Below are 19,936 nucleotides of genomic sequence, written 5' to 3'. Positions count from 1 at the left end.
GATTGTAATCTAGAATATTTTAATACGTAGTTTCACACCATGGCTTGAATAACCAGCCTAATTTTGTGTCACAACAAATTAATTTTTATGTATCTTGATCATCTACAAAGAGGTTAACATATCTTTTTAAAATAAAACTACATATTATAGAACTATAGGTATCTATATAAAGGGTGATAGTTTAATTTAGAATGACATTTAAGGGACAAATAAAGTATGCATTTTTCATTTGTAAGCTCTTTTTTATGGTACAACAAAAAATGGTTACACATCCATAGTTAGAAAATACTTACTGATTTTTACCAAGAAACATTTAAATATTTTACTTCAAGCTTCAATAATATTTTCTGGCATTCAAAACAATTTAGAAAATACAAATGCCTCAAGAACACACTTCCTGACTCAAGGGAGGGGAGGAAAAAGGAAATTATGTATACAAGGCAGGGCATAATGCCAAACGTTGAATCATTCTTTGAAATCAGTTAATATCTCTCAGTTTGTTTTCTTAGTTAGCATGTTACAATATTAGGTTTTCGATAATTCAAATAGCATTAATTTCAGTTTCTTTAATCCTTTTTACATTTTAAGATCAAAATGATATTTTTCTCTTACAACTTGAAAAGGAAACATTAGATTATTTTTTTCCCCACTAAAGAGTGGACCTTAAAGACCATTGAGGTGTAAACCTAAGGACCTTTTGTTGGTCCTGGGAAACAAACTGGGTGGCTTTCTGTATGACTGAGGGATACCAAAAGATCTACCTGCCCATAAATTTTCTCCTCATTTTTCCATGATGTCCAAAATGACACTCTTTACAGAATTTCTAAAATTATATGTTTCAACTGAACTGACTTCGTTTTATCCATCGGGGTCATATCTCAACAAATATTTATCTAATAATAAATCTTTGAGATCCAATAAATTGTCTTAGTATCTCTAACACCTAGTACAATACGTGGCCCATAATTTGAATGGCCTTCCAACGAAAAGGAATGGTCCTAACAGAATATGTCATAGATCAGAAACATTTTCACTGGGACCAGGCGTTCAGGAAAAAGCAAAAGCAGGAGAGCCACCTGAGTTTTAGTTCTCTCTCTGACCTCACTCTTCTCTACGTCTCTTTCATACTCTGATTTAAACTCTAGTGTCCAGGTGTGCTCCCACTCTGGCCTTTGTACTGGCTCATCCCTCTCCTAGGAATGCTTTTCCCCCAGGTGCTTGACTTTCTCACCTTCCTCAGGTCTTTCTCAAATAGCATCTTCTTAATAAAGCCTGCCCTGACTACTTTATTGAAAATTACAATCCCCCCTTTCCATGTCTGCTATTCTCATCCCTTTACTCAACTCAGTATCTTTTCTTCGTAGTATTTATCATGTTCTAACCTTTATTTACCTATTATTATTATTATTATTATTATTATTATTATTTGGTCTGTTGTCAAAAAGGCAAAGTTTTTGGTCCGTTTGACTTACTGTATATCCCAGCTCCTAGAAGAGTACCTAGCATGTATCGGGTGCTCAAAAATAAATATTTAAATGGATGGAAGAATGAATTAGTGAATTCCCGTACATAGCTTAAGGGTATTGAACACCTAGGCTGAGGGAGGTGGCAAATGTCTGAAAGGGGTGGAAATGTAGGAAGAATGAAACAGGGCGTGATGTAGATCTGCTGCCATCCTCAAAATTTTGCCTACAGTCAGACTTTTGCTTATCAAATCAACATAGTCTATGTAAAAATAATAACATGGAATTTATTATTACTGTTTTTAAATGCACAAAGTTAGTTTTTTGTGGTAGTGAATGGACAGATACCCATTTATCATTTAAAAAACAGTTGTGCCAGAGAATGTAAAAATATGTGAGCCTCACAGAATAATTAGAGTGTATATAATTTATGTCTCTGTTCCAGTTTATTAACATAATTTTTTCCATAAAACTATTAATATAGCTGCTTTACCATGTATAGGCAAAAACACAGTTTTATAAAATGTCAAGTCAAACTATAATTTTATGTTTTCATGTGACAGATTTATTTCAGTAACAGGTGATTTAGTGACATAAGATATGTTTGTCACATGCACATGTCAGTCTGTTCTTGGCTTATCACTGCCCTTGGAAATCTGATATTCCTTTCTGCATCCATCTCATTAGATTCCAAGTATGAGCTAGAAAAGTACATTGTTGCTTTCCTACCTGTTGTCCAAGATTGCCCAAGCATTAGTATTATGTCCTGGTTGAACCTTAGATTCATTTCTAAAATAGTCATGGTCCTATGACCTGGTGACATTAAGTACGATCTGGGCATCGAGATCTCAACCCAGGATATTTTGCCTATTATACTACTGTAATTTTGCATATATGTAAAGTAGATAGAAACTAGTTTGCTGGTGTGATTAGTGAAAATTTAGGTCTTATGAAATTTAAACTTGGAACAGAAAAGCGTGTTCAGGATAAAACAGTGGCAGGTTTTTGAAACTTGAACCAATGTCAAACTTGCCACAGGAATTATCTTTTCTCTCCATCCTCAAGAGTATTTTCCGTACTCTCTGAGCCCTGATTTAGAAAAATATTTTATAAATCCCTGTTTGTATCCCTAAAGAGGTTTGAAATGATCGCATCTGTTTTGGGGGGAAGAGAGTAGGGAGTGGAGGAAGATGCTTTTTAAAACACACACACACATACACACACACAAAGAAAAGAAACACTTGAAAATTTACTTTAAGATTTGCCAGAATAAAAAATTTAGTATGAAAGTGGGAAGATAAAGTCAAGAAAGTCTCTTAGAAAATAGAGACAGTACTGGACATGATGGCTCATTCCTGTAACCCCAGCACTTTGGGAGGCCAAGTCAGGCGGATTGTTTGAACTCAGGAGTTTCAGACCAGCCTGGGCAATGTGGTGAGACCCTGTCTCTGCAAACAAATGAAAAAATTAGCCAGGTGTTGTGGCACATGCCTGTAGTTCCAGCTACTGGGGAGGCTGAGGTGGGAGGATTGCTGGAGCCCAGGAGGTTGAGGCTACAGTGAGCTGAGACTGCACCATTGCACTCCAGCCTGGGTGACAGAGCCAGACCCTGTCTCAAAAAAAAAAAAAGTGGAAACAGAAAATAAGAGAAAAAAAATGACATAAAGGATTCCATTTCAGATATACAGTATTCAATTAGTAGAAGAGTCACAAAAAGAGAAGCCCTGAAAAATGAGTGGAAGGAAATTATCAAAGAAATGTTAGAATTCCCCACAAAGTTAAAGAATTCAGGTCTTTAGATTATAAAGATTCACCAAGCATCTAGCATTCTGAAGGAAAGAAGACCCTGTTTATCTCACTATTGGGGAACTTCAGAAACACAAGGACAGAGAAAATCTTTAAAACTTCCAGAAAGAAAAACCAGACCTACCAAAAAGTGTGACTAGACTAGCATCATCCATCTCATCAGCAGAACTGGATACTAGAAGGCAGTGGATCTATGGTGTCAAAGTTCTGAGGCAAGATTATTTTTCTTCTGGAATTTGGTACTAAGCCAAACTATACAAATGGGAAGACAAAATAACAACATTTACAGATGTGTGAGGTTCAGAAAGTTTTCTTCCAGGACACCTTTCTTTGGAAGTTACAAGGGGGTAATCTAAGAAAGAGACATAGGAAACTGAAAACAGTGAAGTAACCATTTTAACATGTAATGAAGTTTTTATTTTTAATTTTTTTTAAGTCCCCTTAGATTGGCCTGGGAGTCGTTGTTATGGGCCCATATAAGAGGAAATTTAATATATTACTTAGCCTTCATTTGAACCATATATTGTCATGATAATATGGATGCTGTTGTCTATAGGCTTTCAACTTTAGAATTAGGCTATAGAGAGAGCATGAAGGATTTGGTTGTGGTTGCAGGAGGAAATGTTAATTTTCTTAAAATTAATAGCCTTAATATTAATAAAATTATATACAGCTAGCAGCAAATGGGAAGAAGTTTAAGAGGAAGAATATATGGGCACTATTAGCCTCCTTTTTCAAAGGGAAGAGTTAGGATTCTGTCCAAAGCAGAGAAAAGATGAGAAGTTTATGTAAAGGTAATATAATTACCAAACAATAGAGAGGAAGATGATGAAGTGAAGGGGCATAATATAAGTAAGTCCCTCACCTTAAGTTAGTAGACATTGTCTTAAGGTTAATAAATTAAGAAATTATCAAAGTAGATGCAGAACTAATTTTTTTTCAAGTCTGGGCATGAGGGTGAGAAGAGACTTGCTTTTCACCATAAGCTATTCTGCCACTGTTTATTACTAACGTGCATGTATTACTTTGATTTTAAAAACAAAAAGTTTAGGGAATAAGAAATAACCTGGGTTGACAAAAGGCTATGTGTAAGAGAATGTTGGGAGATAATATCACAAAAGTAGGTTGAGGCCATATTGTAGAGGACCTCGAATGCCCAGGTGAAGCAGTGCATTTAATTTGAGAAAACTTGGAGGAGTTTTTGAACAGCCTGGTCATATGACTGAAGCTGTATAATTTCAGAAAGTGAATTTGTCAAAAAGATGAATTGGAGTGGACGCAGGCAGAAAGGGATATTATGAGTAACCAATCTAGTTTCAGTTTTCTAGCTGAAAGGTAATGAAGGCTTATACCTTGATGATACCACTGGAAATAGAAAAAGAAAGAATGAAAAGTGTTCTCAACACTGTGCTTGATACATAGTATTTCGGTATGTGGTTGTTATACTGAAGGGACCAAAGAGAGACACTGCTTTTTTTTTCTTTTGAGACAGGGTCTTGCTCTGTTTCCCAGACTGGAGTGCAGTGGCACGATCATGGCTCACTGTAGCCTTGACCTCCTGGGCTCAAGCGATCCTCACATCTCAGCTCCCTGAGTAGCTGGGACTACAGGCTCGCACCAACCACCACACCTGGCTAATCTTGTAAATGTTTTGGTAGAGACAGAGTCTCACTATATTGTCCAGGCTAGACTCTACTTTTTGTTGTTGTTGTTGTTGTTTTGAGACGGTGTCTTGCTCTTATTGCCCAGGAGGCTGGAGTGCAGTGGTGCGATCTCGGTTCACTGCAATCTCTGCCTCCTGGGTTCAAGCGATTCTCCTGCCTCAGCCTCCCAAGTAGCTGGGATTACAGGTGCCCACCACCACGCCCAGCTAATTTTTGTATTTTTACTAGAGACAGGGTTTCACCATGTTGGCCAGACTGGTCTCGAACTCCTGAGCTCAGGTGATCCACCCACCTCAGCCTCCCAAAGTGCTGGGATTACAGGAGTGAGCCACTGCGCCCAGTCAGACTCTGCATTTTTTAGTAACTTATTTGACATGAGATGAAAGGAAGGGTAGTCATCAAAGATGAGAGTAGTAATTGTTTATTTTGAAGTTCATGGCCTGATTGTAGCTCACACTATTTAAGGGTAAGGGTTGATCCTGTATGCCTGCTACAAAATGGAATGTGTTTATAATTAGGTGATTGTTCTTCCCTGCTTGTGTTGCATCTTGATTTGTGACCAACAATTTTTGTAGGATTTGCTGTGAAATATAAGGTGAAAAAATACTGTTACCTGATAAATCACATCCCATTTACCTACAAAAGAAAAATGTAAAAAATATATAACATTACAAAATAGAGTTCTTCATGACCTCAATTTAAAGGCATAAATGGCTGCTAGTTTCCAATTAGGCTCTTGAAGAGATAGTTTTTGTTTGTTTGTTTCTTTGTTTGGTTTTTAACACGAGACTGACACATGCTGGAATCCAGCCCATTAACTTGGTTAGTCTTCAGAGTATGATGTGACAGCACTTTGGGGTATAGAAAAAGAAGAGAACTTCTTTACGTGTATATAATTTTAAGGATACAAATATTGTGTATGTAGGGATTTTTGGTTTTGTGTTTTTTGTTGTTTTGGGTTTTTTTGTTTGTTCGTTTTCCTGTTAAGGATGTGCTACCAAAAAGTTCAAAGAACACTGCTGTAATCAACTGAGCTAACAGACCGGTTACGAAGACCAGGGTCATAAGCCTATAGGTTTCCTGTCATTGATCTCAGTGTGGTGTAATGGTAAGGGCCTTGTTTTCAAAGTCAGGAGACCTAGAATTGAGCCCTAAATTTACCACTTACTGGCTTGTGATCTTTAGCCTTCAGTTAATCTCTTTAAATTTCAGACCGTAGAATATTCAAACCAGTTTGTTTTTAGAGGATCTGTCAAATTTCTAGTGGTAAATGGGAGAGTACATAGAAAACTCTGAAGTGTTTGTGCTTGTTCTAAGGTTTACTCGTTTATATTATATCAGTCCTCTCTAACATTAATGTGTGGTCAAAGATTTGTTGTGAAGCATGAATATAAAACATGAAAAAACACCTAACACAGGGTTGATATGTAGTAGGTGCTCAATAATAGTATTTGCTGGATTTCTGTCTAAATCTTAATCCCACATATACTTTGTTCTTTGAAAGGTTTTTTAAAAAAATTTGATAATTTGCTTCCTGCCTTCCCTATTGTACTAATGACTACTAACACCTATCACTCTGAAGCCCTTGGTCTCTGGAGAAAAGGGTGTCTGAAACCCTTGTACCTTGGTCTTATTTGGAGGAAAGAGGTAGCGTCTTAAGAGTCAGCTAATGCTTGGTTCTACGCTAATACCTACTGCACAGGATCGTTGTGAGAATTAAAGGAGATAATGCACGGGAAACTGTGAAATAAAGAGCTATACTGATGTTAGGAAATGATTTGATTATTGTTCCCGAAGTCCCAGGAGAGTCCAGTATGATTGAACTGCCTAAGTAGTAGGATAACCTACAAATTACAGCCTCTGTCTTGGAAATAAAGTAGGGGGCCTGGATTCCTTTTTCTCCTTTTCTGGGAGCTTTTTTCCTTTTACTACTCATTTTCAAAAGCTACCATGTTAGGATATTCTGGTATGTCCTTTTGAGAAATCTTTGTAATTCCTTATATTGCCAGCATTCTAAGGACATCTCAGAAAAGGTTAAGTGAATGCAAATATTTGTTTGGGATAAGACAATAACAAAAACAATAGATTATTTATGTTTACATAACACATTGAGATTCTACTAACAGTACTTATGTACCTAGAAAAAAACATTATAGTCAACAAAATAGAAATGCTAGTCTTTATTTGACAGGCTTATGTTTCTGATTTTGTCAGGTTTTGTTTTGTTGTAATTTTTGACTAACATACAGTATGTGTCTTCATTAAATAAGATAACCTAATCTGCTGATCTCACATAAGTAATTGAAATCCTGTGTATATTTCATATATTTTCTCTTTGTTCTGACACTTTTCCTCAAATATATTAAAATGTTCACTATCTTTGAAAATCCTTCTCTTAACACAGATACCTCTCACTGTTCCATCATGCTGAATAGTCATTTTTTTCCATGTCTGATTATCCATCCAAATGTTAAATCTTTTCTCCTTTTGTGTTTTAGAGTTACTCCTTTCTCCCCTTTCAGATCCCAGATTATTCTAGAAACAGAAAGTAACAGACATTTCAAAGGGATAAAACTTCAGCGTACTTAAACAGCCACATTGAGGTTAGAAATCTCCATTTTTACCCTGGAATATTTTTCAACCCCTCTCCTCAATAAACACTTTTTAAAAATAGCATTAGTTCTGCGTAGTATAACCACACACCAGAGCATAGCAGATTATTCCGATCTGTTATTTTCAGACTTCTTTACACCCTCTGCCCCCACCCAATAAAACTATTCTAATTATCTCCAGTAGAGAGAATGAAGACTTGGAAATATTTAGTACTAAATGTCATGTAGAGGTTAAATTGGTCTATGTAGTAGGCTGGTATAATAACTATCTCTGACACTTAACCTGAAAGTATATATGTGTGGCATATTCACTTGATGGGTTGGTAAATGGTGATTTTGTATGTTAATTTGAGGATTTCTAATTTGCTTAGAAATTAGATTGATTTCTAATTAATTTCTAGTATGATTAAATTAATATTGTTTGATTTTTAGCGGGAGAAAATAGCTCTGGCTAACCCTGTTTGCTCCCCTTATATTTATCTCAACAGGAAGAAGTCAGTATCAAAGAAATTGCAATCACACATCATGTAAAGGAAGGACATGAAAAGGCAGATCCTTCCCAGTTTGAACTTTTAAAAGTATTAGGGCAGGGATCATTTGGAAAGGTAAGTCATGAGTGTGTGCTTTTTTAAAAGTTGTCTTTTAATTTCATATGTATTTCATACACATGAGGAAACAAATATTTTATGAAATGCTACCAGTCTTCCTACCAGCAATGTTTTCTGTTTTTTTACATTTCTCACTATCAGTAAGTGTGGGAAAGTGAATAAAGTTCAAAAGTACATTGAGAACTTATACTAAATTGGTAGTATTTGCTTCATACTTTATCTTCAAGACCACATGACCTCTCCAGTTGTGATTCTTGAATGGTTAAAAATCACAAGATGTTCCCTTGGTACACTGGCCTCTTTTTGAGTCCTTGGGTAGGGTTGGATGGTGATCTTGCAATACAGTATAACAGCACATCTCAGCCTCCCTTCCAGTGTACTCTAATACCAGCATAAAGTGAGTGATGCTCCCAAAGAAGTAGGGTTGGGGGCTGCTGCTACAATTTTGAAGTTTTCTTGACTCCTGGCTTGTCTTTAAAATGAGTGCAAAGTTTGCATTTTGTTCAGTAACATCGTGTTTGTTTTTAACATCAAAAAATATTTCCCAAAGCCAAGTAAAATTCCTGCAGAAGACAGGATCTGCCTCTGTCACCCAGGCTGGAGTACAGTGGCGTGATCTCGGCTCACTGCAACCTCTGCCTCCCAGGTTCAAGCAATTCTCCAGCCTCAGCCTCCTGAGTAGCTGGGACCACAAGCACACACCACCACGCCCAGCTAATTTTTGTGTTTTTTTATAGAGATGGGGTTTCGCCATGTTGCCCAGGCTGGTCTCGAGCTCCTGAGCTCAAAGCGATCCACTTGCCTCGGCCTCCCAAAATGCTGGGATTACGGGTGTGAGCAACCACGCCCAGTCAAAAATGCAACATCTTTATCAGTGTTTTTCATGTCCTGCTTGTCTCCCACCACATACATACACACTGCACACCTCAGGGGCACTTCTGTACTCCATTTTGAGAAGTACAGCATTACAATTACTGCTACTTGATCTGTTTAGACCAGGGGTCCCCAACCCCTGGGCGAGCGTTGCTGTTTGAGCACCACCTCCTGTCAGATCAGTGGCAGTATTCGATTCTCATAGGAGCACAAACCCTATTGTGAACTGCACATGGGAGGGATCTAGGTTGTGCACTCCTTATGAGAATCTAATGCCTGATGAGCTGAGGTGGAACAGTTTCATTCTGAAATCATCTCCCCCTCCCACTGCGCCAGTCTATGAAAAAACTGTCTTCCATGAAACCAGTCCCTGGTACTAAAAAAGGTTGGGGATCACTGGTCTAGATTGTTTCTTGGCAAAAGGAACATTTGGAGATTGCATTCAACTTTCACAATGCAGTGATTCCTTACCACCTCTCTGTAAGGAAATATTTGAAGATATCATGCTTTGCAAGTTTCAGAACAGCACCACTTTAGCTCTCTTGTGTATTTTAGTGGGGGTATTTAGCAATTCTTGGCTACCATAGGTAATTTGTTACAGTTGTTAACCTCTTTTGAACCCAAAAGGATGCTTTTAATCCAAATATAGAGTAAGTAGCCAGCAGAGCATAACGGTTGTAAGTTTGGGCTCTAGGTCAGCCAGACTTCGATTCAGTTTTTTTGTTTGTTTGTTTGTTTTTGTTTTGTTTTTTTTGAGACGGAGTCTCGCTCTGCCGCCCAGGCTGGAGTGCAGTGGCCGGATCTCAGCTCACTGCAAGCTCCGCCTCCCGGGTTCACGCCATTCTCCTGCCTCAGCCTCCCGAGTAGCTAGGACTACAGGCGCCCGCCACTGCGCCCGGCTAGTTTTTTGTATTTTTTAGTAGAGACGGGGTTTCACCGTGTTAGCCAGGATGGTCTCGATCTCCTGACCTTGTGATCCGCCCGTCTCGGCCTCCCAAAGTGCTGGGATTACAGGCTTGAGCCACCGCGCCCGGCCCGATTCAGTTTTTTTTCTTCTGTTTATTCACTGTGTGTGTTTGAGCAAGTTACTTAACCTCTTGGATCACTATTTCCTTCCTCTAGCCAGTCATTAAATATTGAAGTTCTCCAAGGTTCGATTCTAGGCTGCCTTCTTCTCTATTACTAATACTCTACTAATTGATTTTCTCTGTGCCCACTATCTTAATTGTAACTCACATACAGCTGACATAACAGATTTATATCTCCAATCTAGATTGCTCCTCCAAGCTCTGAATTCTTATGCACAGCTGCTTACTCTTTTTCTGTGTCTTAAAAGCACTTTAAAGTCAAAGTGTCTAAGACCAAACTCATGATCTTTCCCTAAGCCTCAAACTGTTCTATTTCATTTTTCTCTCATTAAGCAATTTAGAAACTTGGGAAGCATTCTTGGTGTATATTTCTAGTCCCTACCTCCCCTATCCCACTCTGACCTGGCCAGTCTTATCTGTCACCAAGTGCTGTAGATTCAGTAAAGATTTCTCAAAGCCTGCCTGCCACCCCTCCAGAATATGCTACCACCTTTCTTCCTGGTCTATTGACGGAGTCCCCTAACTGGGTCTTTCCAAATGTATTCTTGCCTTGATCGATTATTTACATGATAGCCAGCGTGAACTAATCTTTTACTCTACCCCTCATAACCTTTCAGTGGCCTCTCTTTGCTTTTATAATAAAGATGAATTCTTAAGATGGCTGAGGAGCCCCTCAGTCTGGTCTCTAGCTACCTCTCCAGCATCAGTTTTCATACTTTTCATTTCACTCTCTGTGTTCAGGTCACATTGGCTGCCTTCTTTGGTCCTTAAGCAGGACCAAGTCCTTAAGCTCCATCCTGCTAGAAAGCCTTTCCATGTTTTATTCCTTCTGCCTGAAACACTCTGCTCTACCCCTGCCTCTTCCTCAGCTGATTAGCTCCTCTTGCACCTGTGATCTCAAGGCGGCTTTCCCTGCATCCTTCCCAGGTTATGTTCCCTGGTTATACCCTCTCAGAACATTATATACCTCATCTTCATGGCACTTGCCACAATTGCAGTTTTTCATTTGTTTAATGGCTGTCTCCCCCACTAGACTAAATGTTCCATGAGTGAAGGGTCATGCCTTGTATCAAGTCTCAGCATTGAACCAGTAGCACAGTGCCTGGCATATAATTCTGGAAAGAATTAATGAGTGTGTAATAGTTCTGACCCCATAGGAGAGTAGTGAGAATTAAATGATAAAAGGCGAAGCACATAATATCTGGTATTAAATTATCACACCACTCAAAACCAAATAGATGGGTAATTTTTATACATTAGATTTTCAGGGAACAGAATATTTAAGTTCTTGGAATTAGCATGCTTCTCCCTTTACATCTTTAAAAGTAACTTAAATATCATACTATAAATACCAAACATTCAAAATAGGTTGTCTCCTTTCTTACTCATTCTGAAAGGCCACAGTAAGCCAAGGAAACAGGGATGACCTGTCAGAGACTAGAATAGCTTCATGGGGGAGTGAGGAAAGGTCAGAAATGCTCTGGTGGAGGAAGTGATGGCAGCTGGGACCGCTGCTGCTCCTGCTGGGCTTGGCTGGTTACTGGCCAAAGGGAACAGATAAACAGCACCCTGAGCAGAAGCAGAATGCTGGGTGACTGACACGGACTTTGTCCCAGTACCTCCACTGTGACACTGGGCAAATTACTTAACCCCCTAAGCCCTAGTTTGGACAGCTATAAAATAGGCATTGCCTAGTAGGTCTGCCTCCCAAAATCGACACAATGATTTGTTACAAATGGTTGTGAAAGTACTTTGCAAACTAAGAAGTGCTGGAGTGTTATAAGAAGATGGATTCAAAGAACAGTTGAAAGTTTGGAATTCACCAGGAGAATTTTTCTTACAGAATGGAACCAAGAAACTTGGTTAGGGAATCTTAAGGATGATTAAATATCAAATAAATCCTAATTATCTCTACCTAATCAAATTTTATTTCCATCAAAAATATTAATCATCTCTGATTACCCTTAATACTTAAACATCATTCCAGAGCTTAGATCCACCCTGGTTAATGATGCTTTTCTCTCCCTAGGTTGGCTCCCCACTAACTGGCTGAAAGGAGCTAAAGCGTGGGGCATGGTGAAAGGGGTGGTGATTATAGGAAAGCAACATACCCTGCATCAGGGTTTCTCTGCAAGTTGTGGTGCTCTTCACTTGATTTGGGGTCATTGCCCATTGACTTGGCACAATTTCTCAAAGTGAGAAACTCTGCCTTGTCCTAGAATCAGTCAAATGAATCATTTTTTAATTTTGTGCTAATAGCCTGATGTGCTAATTCAGATGAATGAAAGCAGATCCTAAACTTAATTATTGATTGTGACTGCTTCTCTTCTTCCCACCTGTGGCAGCATAAGAACACTGCTACAAAAGAATGGATAGGGAAAAGGAGTTGAAATTCAAATCTATTTGGCATATCTATTTAAAGGTTCAATGGAAATAATCATGAACCTAATGGTCAAAATGAGTAGAAAGGATGTATTGGTAGTCTTGTATTAGCCATGATATAGAATGACCATGAATTATTTAGAACAGGCTTTATTAATTTTGCACAAATATTTGGAAAGTCAGGATGCCCAATAACATACCTGAGAATTGTGTTCTTCATGTTTAGGTGTATGCAATAATTTGACCATAAAAAGGTGGGGAGGTGGGTTCTGACTTACGTCACATTAAATATTTGTGCACAGGATTCTTCCATTTCTTTTTGTTTGTTTTTGTTTTTCGTTTTTGTTGTTGTTGTTGTTTTGAGACGGAGTCTGGCTCTTGTTGCCCAGGCTGGAGTGCAATGGTGTGATCTCGGCTCACTGCAACCTCTGCCTCCCGGGTTCAAGTGATTCTCCTGCCTCAGCCTCCCAAGTAGCTGGGATTGCAGGTGCCAGCCACCATATCTGGCTAATTTTGTATTTTTAGTAGAGACGGGGTTTCACCGTGTTGGCCAGGCTGATCTCAAACTCCTGACCTCAGGTGATCAACCCTCCTGGGCCTCCCAAAGTGCTGGATTACAGGCGTGAGCAGCCGCTCCTGGCCCAATATAAGTGTTTTAAATTGTTGTGCTGAGCAGTGAGATTTATATACAACCTTTGTATACAGAAAAGACCCTTCATCAGTGAGTACTTGTATCAACAGGAAATTGTGGTCAAGAGGAACCCCTGTAAAACAATTTTGATGAGCTCAATAGAATTTCTGTTTTGTTAAAAGCAGAGCCATCATACCACCTGTTATACTTTAAACATTTTGGGATTTTTTCCATCTAATTCATACATATGTAGTTTAAGGTTTTTTGGGGTTTTTTTTTTTTTTTTTTTGTCTGTCTTAATGTGTTACATGCTCTTTGGGAACTGGCAAACAACAAAATGGAAAAAAATGTATTCACTTATATTGACACCCCAAGTTATAACTACTGTTTATAACTAGTATTTATAATTGATACATTTTAGGGGAAATAATCTACAGTATATCTGAATCTATTATAATAAACTATTATAGCAGGGTCTTATTTTAACAAAGGTATAGTTTGTACCACTTTGTAATATTTATTTTCTCTTATTTAAATACAGGTTTTCTTAGTTAAAAAAATCTCAGGCTCTGATGCTAGGCAGCTTTATGCCATGAAGGTATTGAAGAAGGCCACACTGAAAGGTAAGTGTTGCTGCTATTTGTAGTGTTCGTGTAGTCTAAACAAACTGAAAGGTCTCAATAGAGCTCATGGGACTCCTTGGCATGTTATTTACATTCTGAATAGGTTCCTGTTACCAGCTTTAAATTTAGATTGACTTTTAGTGAATTTTTCCTACTGGGCTAGGAATCATTTAACTAGTGAGTACCAGAGTTGCCATGTATAAAAGAAGTATTATAAATTTATATTGGGTTTTATACAAGTAGACATTTAGAAGATTAAAACTGGGTTTGATTCATCTTCAGATTTATGTAATTATTTTAATGTTTTTTAAAATGTACTGATTTACTGGGTGCCAAATGCTTTTATTCTAAAGGATTTTATGACTTCTGGTCTCCAAATAAGTTTTTATTCTGAGCCTGTGATTTTGAAAACCCTAATGCAGGATTTGGTTCTCATAGGTAAAAAGTAGTTAGGAAGAGGCCGGGCACGGTGGCTCACGCCTGTAATCGCAGCACTTTGGGAGGCCGAGGCAGGCGGATCACCTGAGGTCAGGAGTTTGAGACCAGCCTGCCCAACATGGCAAAACCCTGTCTCTAATAAAAATAAAAATAAAAAAAAAATTAGCCGGGCATGGTGGTGGGTGTCTGTAATCCCAGCTACTCGGGAGGCTGAGGCAGGAGAATCGCTTGAACCCGGGAGGCGGAGGTTGCAGTGAGCCGAGATCGCACCACTGCACTCCAGCCTACGCGACAAGAGCAAAACTCTGTCTCAAAAAAAAGAAAAAAAAGAAAAAAAAAAAAGAAATACCCCTGAGCAACCTGGAAAATAACACCGTAACAAACTCCACCCTAACTGAATTTTACAACTTAACACATCTAGGAAACTTGTGAGAAAATATTGAGCAAATTACAAACAAATTAGTAATTTAAAAATTTTTGACATTTCATATAATGAAAAATAGTATAAATAGGAAGACAGGAAAATATATTAATATAAGGAGTTAGCTAAGGGGCTTCTACTGGCCAAATCTGGGGCAACTTAAACATTGCAATAATAAATGATAGTGATAGATTACGACCCAGTTGAATAAAATAAGAAGCCATAGGTTAATTCATAAATTAATTAATGGGGGAAAAGGGAAAACTCTTTCTTGCAATATAATTCCAACTAATAAATGTAAAAAGAATGAAGGAGTTAGGAATTGATAAGAAATACCATTATATCCTCCATCTGGAGGATTTTGAATAAAGTTTACACACGGAGATAAATAATCTTTGGGGAAATGTTCAGTTTTGGTGAAAGTCAAAGATGCATATTAAAATAATAAAGTTTGCTGGGCATAGTGGCTCACACTTGTAATCCTAGCACTTTGGGAGGCTGAGGCGGGAGGATGGCTTAAGGCCAGGAGGTCAAGACCAGCTAGGGTAATATAGCATGACCCTGTCTCTACAAAAAATGAAGATAAAATCAGATTGGTGTAGTGGTGCAAGCCTGTGATTCTAGCTACTCTGGAGGCTGAGGCAAGAGGATCTCTCGAGCCCAGGAGTTTGAGGTTGCAGTGAGCTGTGATCACACCACTGCACTCCAGCCTGGGTGACAGAGTGAGATGAATGCATGTTATTTCATATGATGGCAGCATACATTGGAAAGCCATTATTGCTGCTACATTAACCTAAGGAAATAGCTTCAAAAAATGGATTCATAGGCTTGAAAATTCTTGTTGCAACATTATTTACAGTAGCAAGAAGTTAGAACTCACATACACACTGGAAAACTAGAGGAATTGTGACCAGTTATAGTGGCTCATTCCTATAATTCCAGCACTTTGGGAGGCTGAGGTGGGAGGATTGCCTGAACTCAGGAGTTCAAGACCAGCCTGGGCAGCATAGTGAGACCTCATCTCTACAAAAAATCGAATAATTAGCCAGGCATGGTGGTGTGTGCCTGTAGTCCCAGCTGACTGGGGGGGGCTAAAGCAGGAGGATCACTTGAGCCCAGGTCTTCAAGGTTACAATGAGCTTTGATTGCACCACTGTATTCCACCCTGGGTAGAGGGAGATCCTGTCCCTAAAAAAAAATTTTTAATAAGGAAAAATAGAGGAATGTTATAAAATTATGGTTTACCACTTAGGATATTATTAAAATAAAGTATCTTAAATGTAATTACAAAAATGAATGTAGTGAAAATTAGAACAAATTGGGCTACTACAAGTATGTAAAATTTTATAGATATAAGCTATAAAAGAGATCATAGAAAAATGAAAATATTTGACTTACTGGAACTTTAAACTGCTGAATAATTCTGAATGTGTTCTTAAATTTTTATCAAAAGAATATCTGTAGAGTCTTATCATATAACATAGCTATGCTTTGCCCACCCTCCTGCCTATCCTAATTCTTGAACCCCAGAGACAATGACTTTCATCTCTTTAGCTGCTGCCATTAACATTTATATTCAACACTTTTATATTGCAAGTCTTTGTTTTCATTTGGAGACATAATCTATTGCCTTTCTAACATGGAAGACTAAGATTCAGTTCTCTCATGCTGCCACCCACTCACAGATTCCTTTTTCACATCTTCCCAATAATGTTTTCATTGTTATAGCTTTATAAAAATTGTTCCTAGCTAAACGAAATAGTATACTAGAGTCACATTTCCTTCACTTCTTTTCTGTATTCAGTCTCTTTTCCTAAATTCTGTACCTACTTTTTTCTCAGTTTACTTTTTAGTTTTGATGGAACACGTCTTCTCATAGCTACCTCAGAATGAGTAAATGGATACTAAATTTTTTGTGACCCTCCATGTCTGGAAATGGCTTTATTCTACCCCCTCACTTAGTTTATAATTTGGCTGAGTATAAAATTCTAGGTCAGAAAGAATTTTCCACCAGATATTTGAAGGTGTTGCTTCCATTGTCTTCTAGTTTCCTGTGTTATAGTGATGAAGTTAATTGCTGGTCTCACTCCCAGTCCTTTGTGTGTAAGCTGCTTTTCCTCTTTGGAAGTCTTTAGAATCTACTCTTTATTCCTGGTGTTCTGAAATTTGTATAGTGGTATTCTTGAGTGTGGGTTTCTAAAACTATGTCATATCATATATGAGGTGGTCTCTTTCAACCTAAAAACTCATTTCTTCAGTCTTGGGAAAGTTTTTGTCATTTATTCTACATTTGTAAGTGCTACTCTTTGGAATATGTTGGTTAAACTTCCTGAATTGTTCCTTAATTTTCTTTATTTTTCCATCTTCTATTTTCCATTTTTTCTGTTTTCTGTGAAATTTCTTCAACCATCTTCCAACCCTTCTATTGACCTTTTTGTTTCTGCCATCGCTTTTCATTTCCTAGATTTTCTTGTTCTCTGATTATTTCATTAAAACATTTTTTAATTATGGAAAGTATCAAACATTTAAGAAAAAGACAGAAGAATATAGTGAGCCCCCATATACCCTTCTCCCTGCTTCAACATTTATCAACTCATGGTCAGCCTTTTTTCATCAGTGTTCTCCTTCTCCTCTTGATATTTTGAATGAAATCTCAGATACTATAGAATTTCTTCATAAATATTTTAGTATATATCTCTAAAAGATAGACTCCTGGCTGGGTACGGTGGCTCACGCCTGTAATCCCAGCACTTTGGGAGGCTGAGGCAGGTGGATCACGAGGTCAGGAGTTTGAGACCAGCCTGGCCAACCAATATGGTGAAATCCCCTCTCTACTAAAAATACAAAAATTAGCTGGGCATGGTGGCGGGCACCTGTAATCCCAGCTACTCGGGAGGCTGAGGCAGGAGAATTGTTTGTACCCGGGAGGCAGAGGTTGCAGTGAGTCGAGATCACGCCAATGCACTCCAGCCTGGGCAACAGGGCGAGACTCTCTCTCAAAAAAAAAGACTCCTAAAAGAAATAATTCAACTGTATTATCATACCTTAAAAATAAGCATAAAGATATCCAGTCTTTGTTCACATTGCTAGTTGTCCCTACTATTAAAATTTGTGTTTCTTTATGCAGTCTGTTTAAATTAGGATTCATACATATAAGGTCTCAACTTTGCAATTGGTTGATATCTTTTTAAGTCTTTTCATCTATGAGCTCTTTCTCTATTTCTTATCTTTTTCTTGTAGTTTATTTGTTGAGGATACTTGTTCCTTCCTCCACCCCACCACCCTTTTTAAACAAGAACAAGAAGCTTTAAAAAGGGTGAGGTGCCATATTATCTTTGCTCCCACAATGGACATAAATTACAAGAATGAGTTTTGTTTTGTTGTGTTGTGTTTAAGTTATCTTCTGTTCCTCATATTGTTTGTTTCCCTTTATTCCATTTTTTCTGTTTATTTTGATGTTTTTCATGTTTAGAGCCTTTATCCAAATGCTTGGGGATCTTTTGCTATCTTTTCTTTAAGAGTCAACTGCTAGAAAGCTGATTGGAAAGAGTTCAATGGCAAGAATTTGCTTATTTTTCATTGGCTTCCTTTCCTTAGGCTTAGATTTTTAGCTTTCTCTGGTCTGCTTTGTTAGTTTACCACTTACCCATCTTCTACTATTGCTTCCTGTCCTTGTGAGTTGATGCAGTTTTTCCATTATTGTCATTTCCATGGGGTTTTGGGAGAATGTAGAGAGTAGAATATCCATGTTTAACCAGAAGTCTCTTCCCATTTTAAAGTTCCTATTAATACGATAAATGGGGCCAAATAGAAGTCAATAACGTTAGATAAAGTTAGTGGGGACTTCTATCCTATTAAAGTGGTCTGTTTGTCTAAAAGCTTTTGTAAACTGCTTAAAAAGGTTTCTTAATACATAGTCCTAGAAACATAAACAACATTTCTTCTTCTTCATTCTCATGTTCAGTCAAGAAGGGCTTAAATCTAATAATTACTCTAGAAGAAAAAATATTTCAGAGGAATCTAGTTGCTTTGCCAGCATGAGTTAGTATTAACGAATTCTGTGTTGGGATTAGAAGCTGGCCAATATAAAACATGCCTTCTTCTGAATTAGTATATACTAATCAAAATTCCTCATGATAGGATGATTTAGAATTGTCACTAGGTCTTTACATAAACAAAAGAAACGAGATTAGAATTATGACACAGGCCTACCTTAGACAAAATGAAGGAATTCTTTAGTGAAGGACTCTCACTGCTCATTTTCAGTTAAACAAGGTCTCATCAATGTTACATATAAGGAAATGTTGAAGAGAAAACTATCTCACAAGAAAATCATGTTGGTTCCAATCCTTCATTTTATAGAGGAGGAAACAGGAAATCCAGAGAAATGAAATTATTTGACCAAGGTAGTTATGAGTTCATCTAGTTATTAGTATAGCCACTAAACTGTAGTTCTTGACTCCCAAATAATTGTTCTTTTCATTGTGGTAAAATAAGAGAAGAGGGATATACAGTGCATGTATCGATGGATATTTTTGCTGCTTACTGAGCAGAGGAGGTATTTTTAAGTGATAAGCCTTGTATACTTACTGAAAGATGTAGGACTTTGGAATCCACCTTTAAGGTGATAGGAACCAATCCAAAATTGTGTGATAATAATGAGAAAAGGATAGATTTAAGCTAGACTAGAACTAGAAATATCAGCAGGTATTGGTGATAAACTTCACTCACATACAAAGTACAAAGGGCATATCAGGCTGGGCATGGTGGCCCATGCCTATAATCCCAGCACTTTGGGAGGCCGAGGCAGGTGGATCACCTGAGGTCAGGAGTTTGAGACCAGCCTGGCCAACATGGTGAAACCCCGTCTCTATTACAAATACAAAAATTAGCCAGGTATGGTAGCGCAAGCCTGTAATCTCAGCTACTCGGGAGGCTGAGGCAGGAGAATCGCTTGAACCAGGAGGGGGAGGTTGCAGTAAGCCAAGGTCGCACCACTGCAGTCCAGCCTGGGCGACGGTGATACCCTATCTCAAAAAAAAGAGGGCATATCAGATATAACAAGGAAGACACCAGAGTTGTATCAATAGGGCAAGGTAGTGAAATCAGAGATTGCTATTGAATTTGATATACTAACTGGACAGGTCAGTTAAAAGAGCTGCATAGACATCAAGAGCAATTGATTCCTATTTCTGATTTGCCCATTTTCAGTCAGTGGCATGAAAATCTCCCAGTTGGGGATAGAAAACTGGTAGAATGGAAAAAATAGGGCATTTTTTAGCTGCTTTGTTTATTTTCCCCAGAGGTCTTATTTCTATATTTTAAAT

At 38.0% G+C, this 19,936-nt stretch overlaps 1 protein-coding gene across 6 annotated transcripts in view; it reads left to right on the top strand.

The window, feature by feature from the left end:
• Positions 1 to 19,936, top strand: part of RPS6KA3 (ribosomal protein S6 kinase A3) — a 116,423-nt gene that overhangs the window by 49,095 nt on the left and 47,392 nt on the right. For all 6 annotated transcript variants that reach the window (XM_025373627.1, XM_025373628.1, XM_025373629.1 and 3 more), the window contains 2 exons: positions 8,034 to 8,150; positions 13,669 to 13,750. In XM_025373627.1, the coding sequence (XP_025229412.1) occupies positions 8,034 to 8,150; positions 13,669 to 13,750 (199 nt within the window). The remainder of the gene's footprint in view (positions 1 to 8,033; positions 8,151 to 13,668; positions 13,751 to 19,936) is intronic.

This window comes from Theropithecus gelada, chromosome X (genome assembly GCF_003255815.1).
Source record: "Theropithecus gelada isolate Dixy chromosome X, Tgel_1.0, whole genome shotgun sequence".
Lineage (NCBI taxonomy): Eukaryota > Metazoa > Chordata > Mammalia > Primates > Cercopithecidae > Theropithecus > Theropithecus gelada.
The sequence above is the reverse complement of the archived record's forward strand: the minus strand, read 5'-3'. Positions and strand labels throughout refer to the sequence as shown.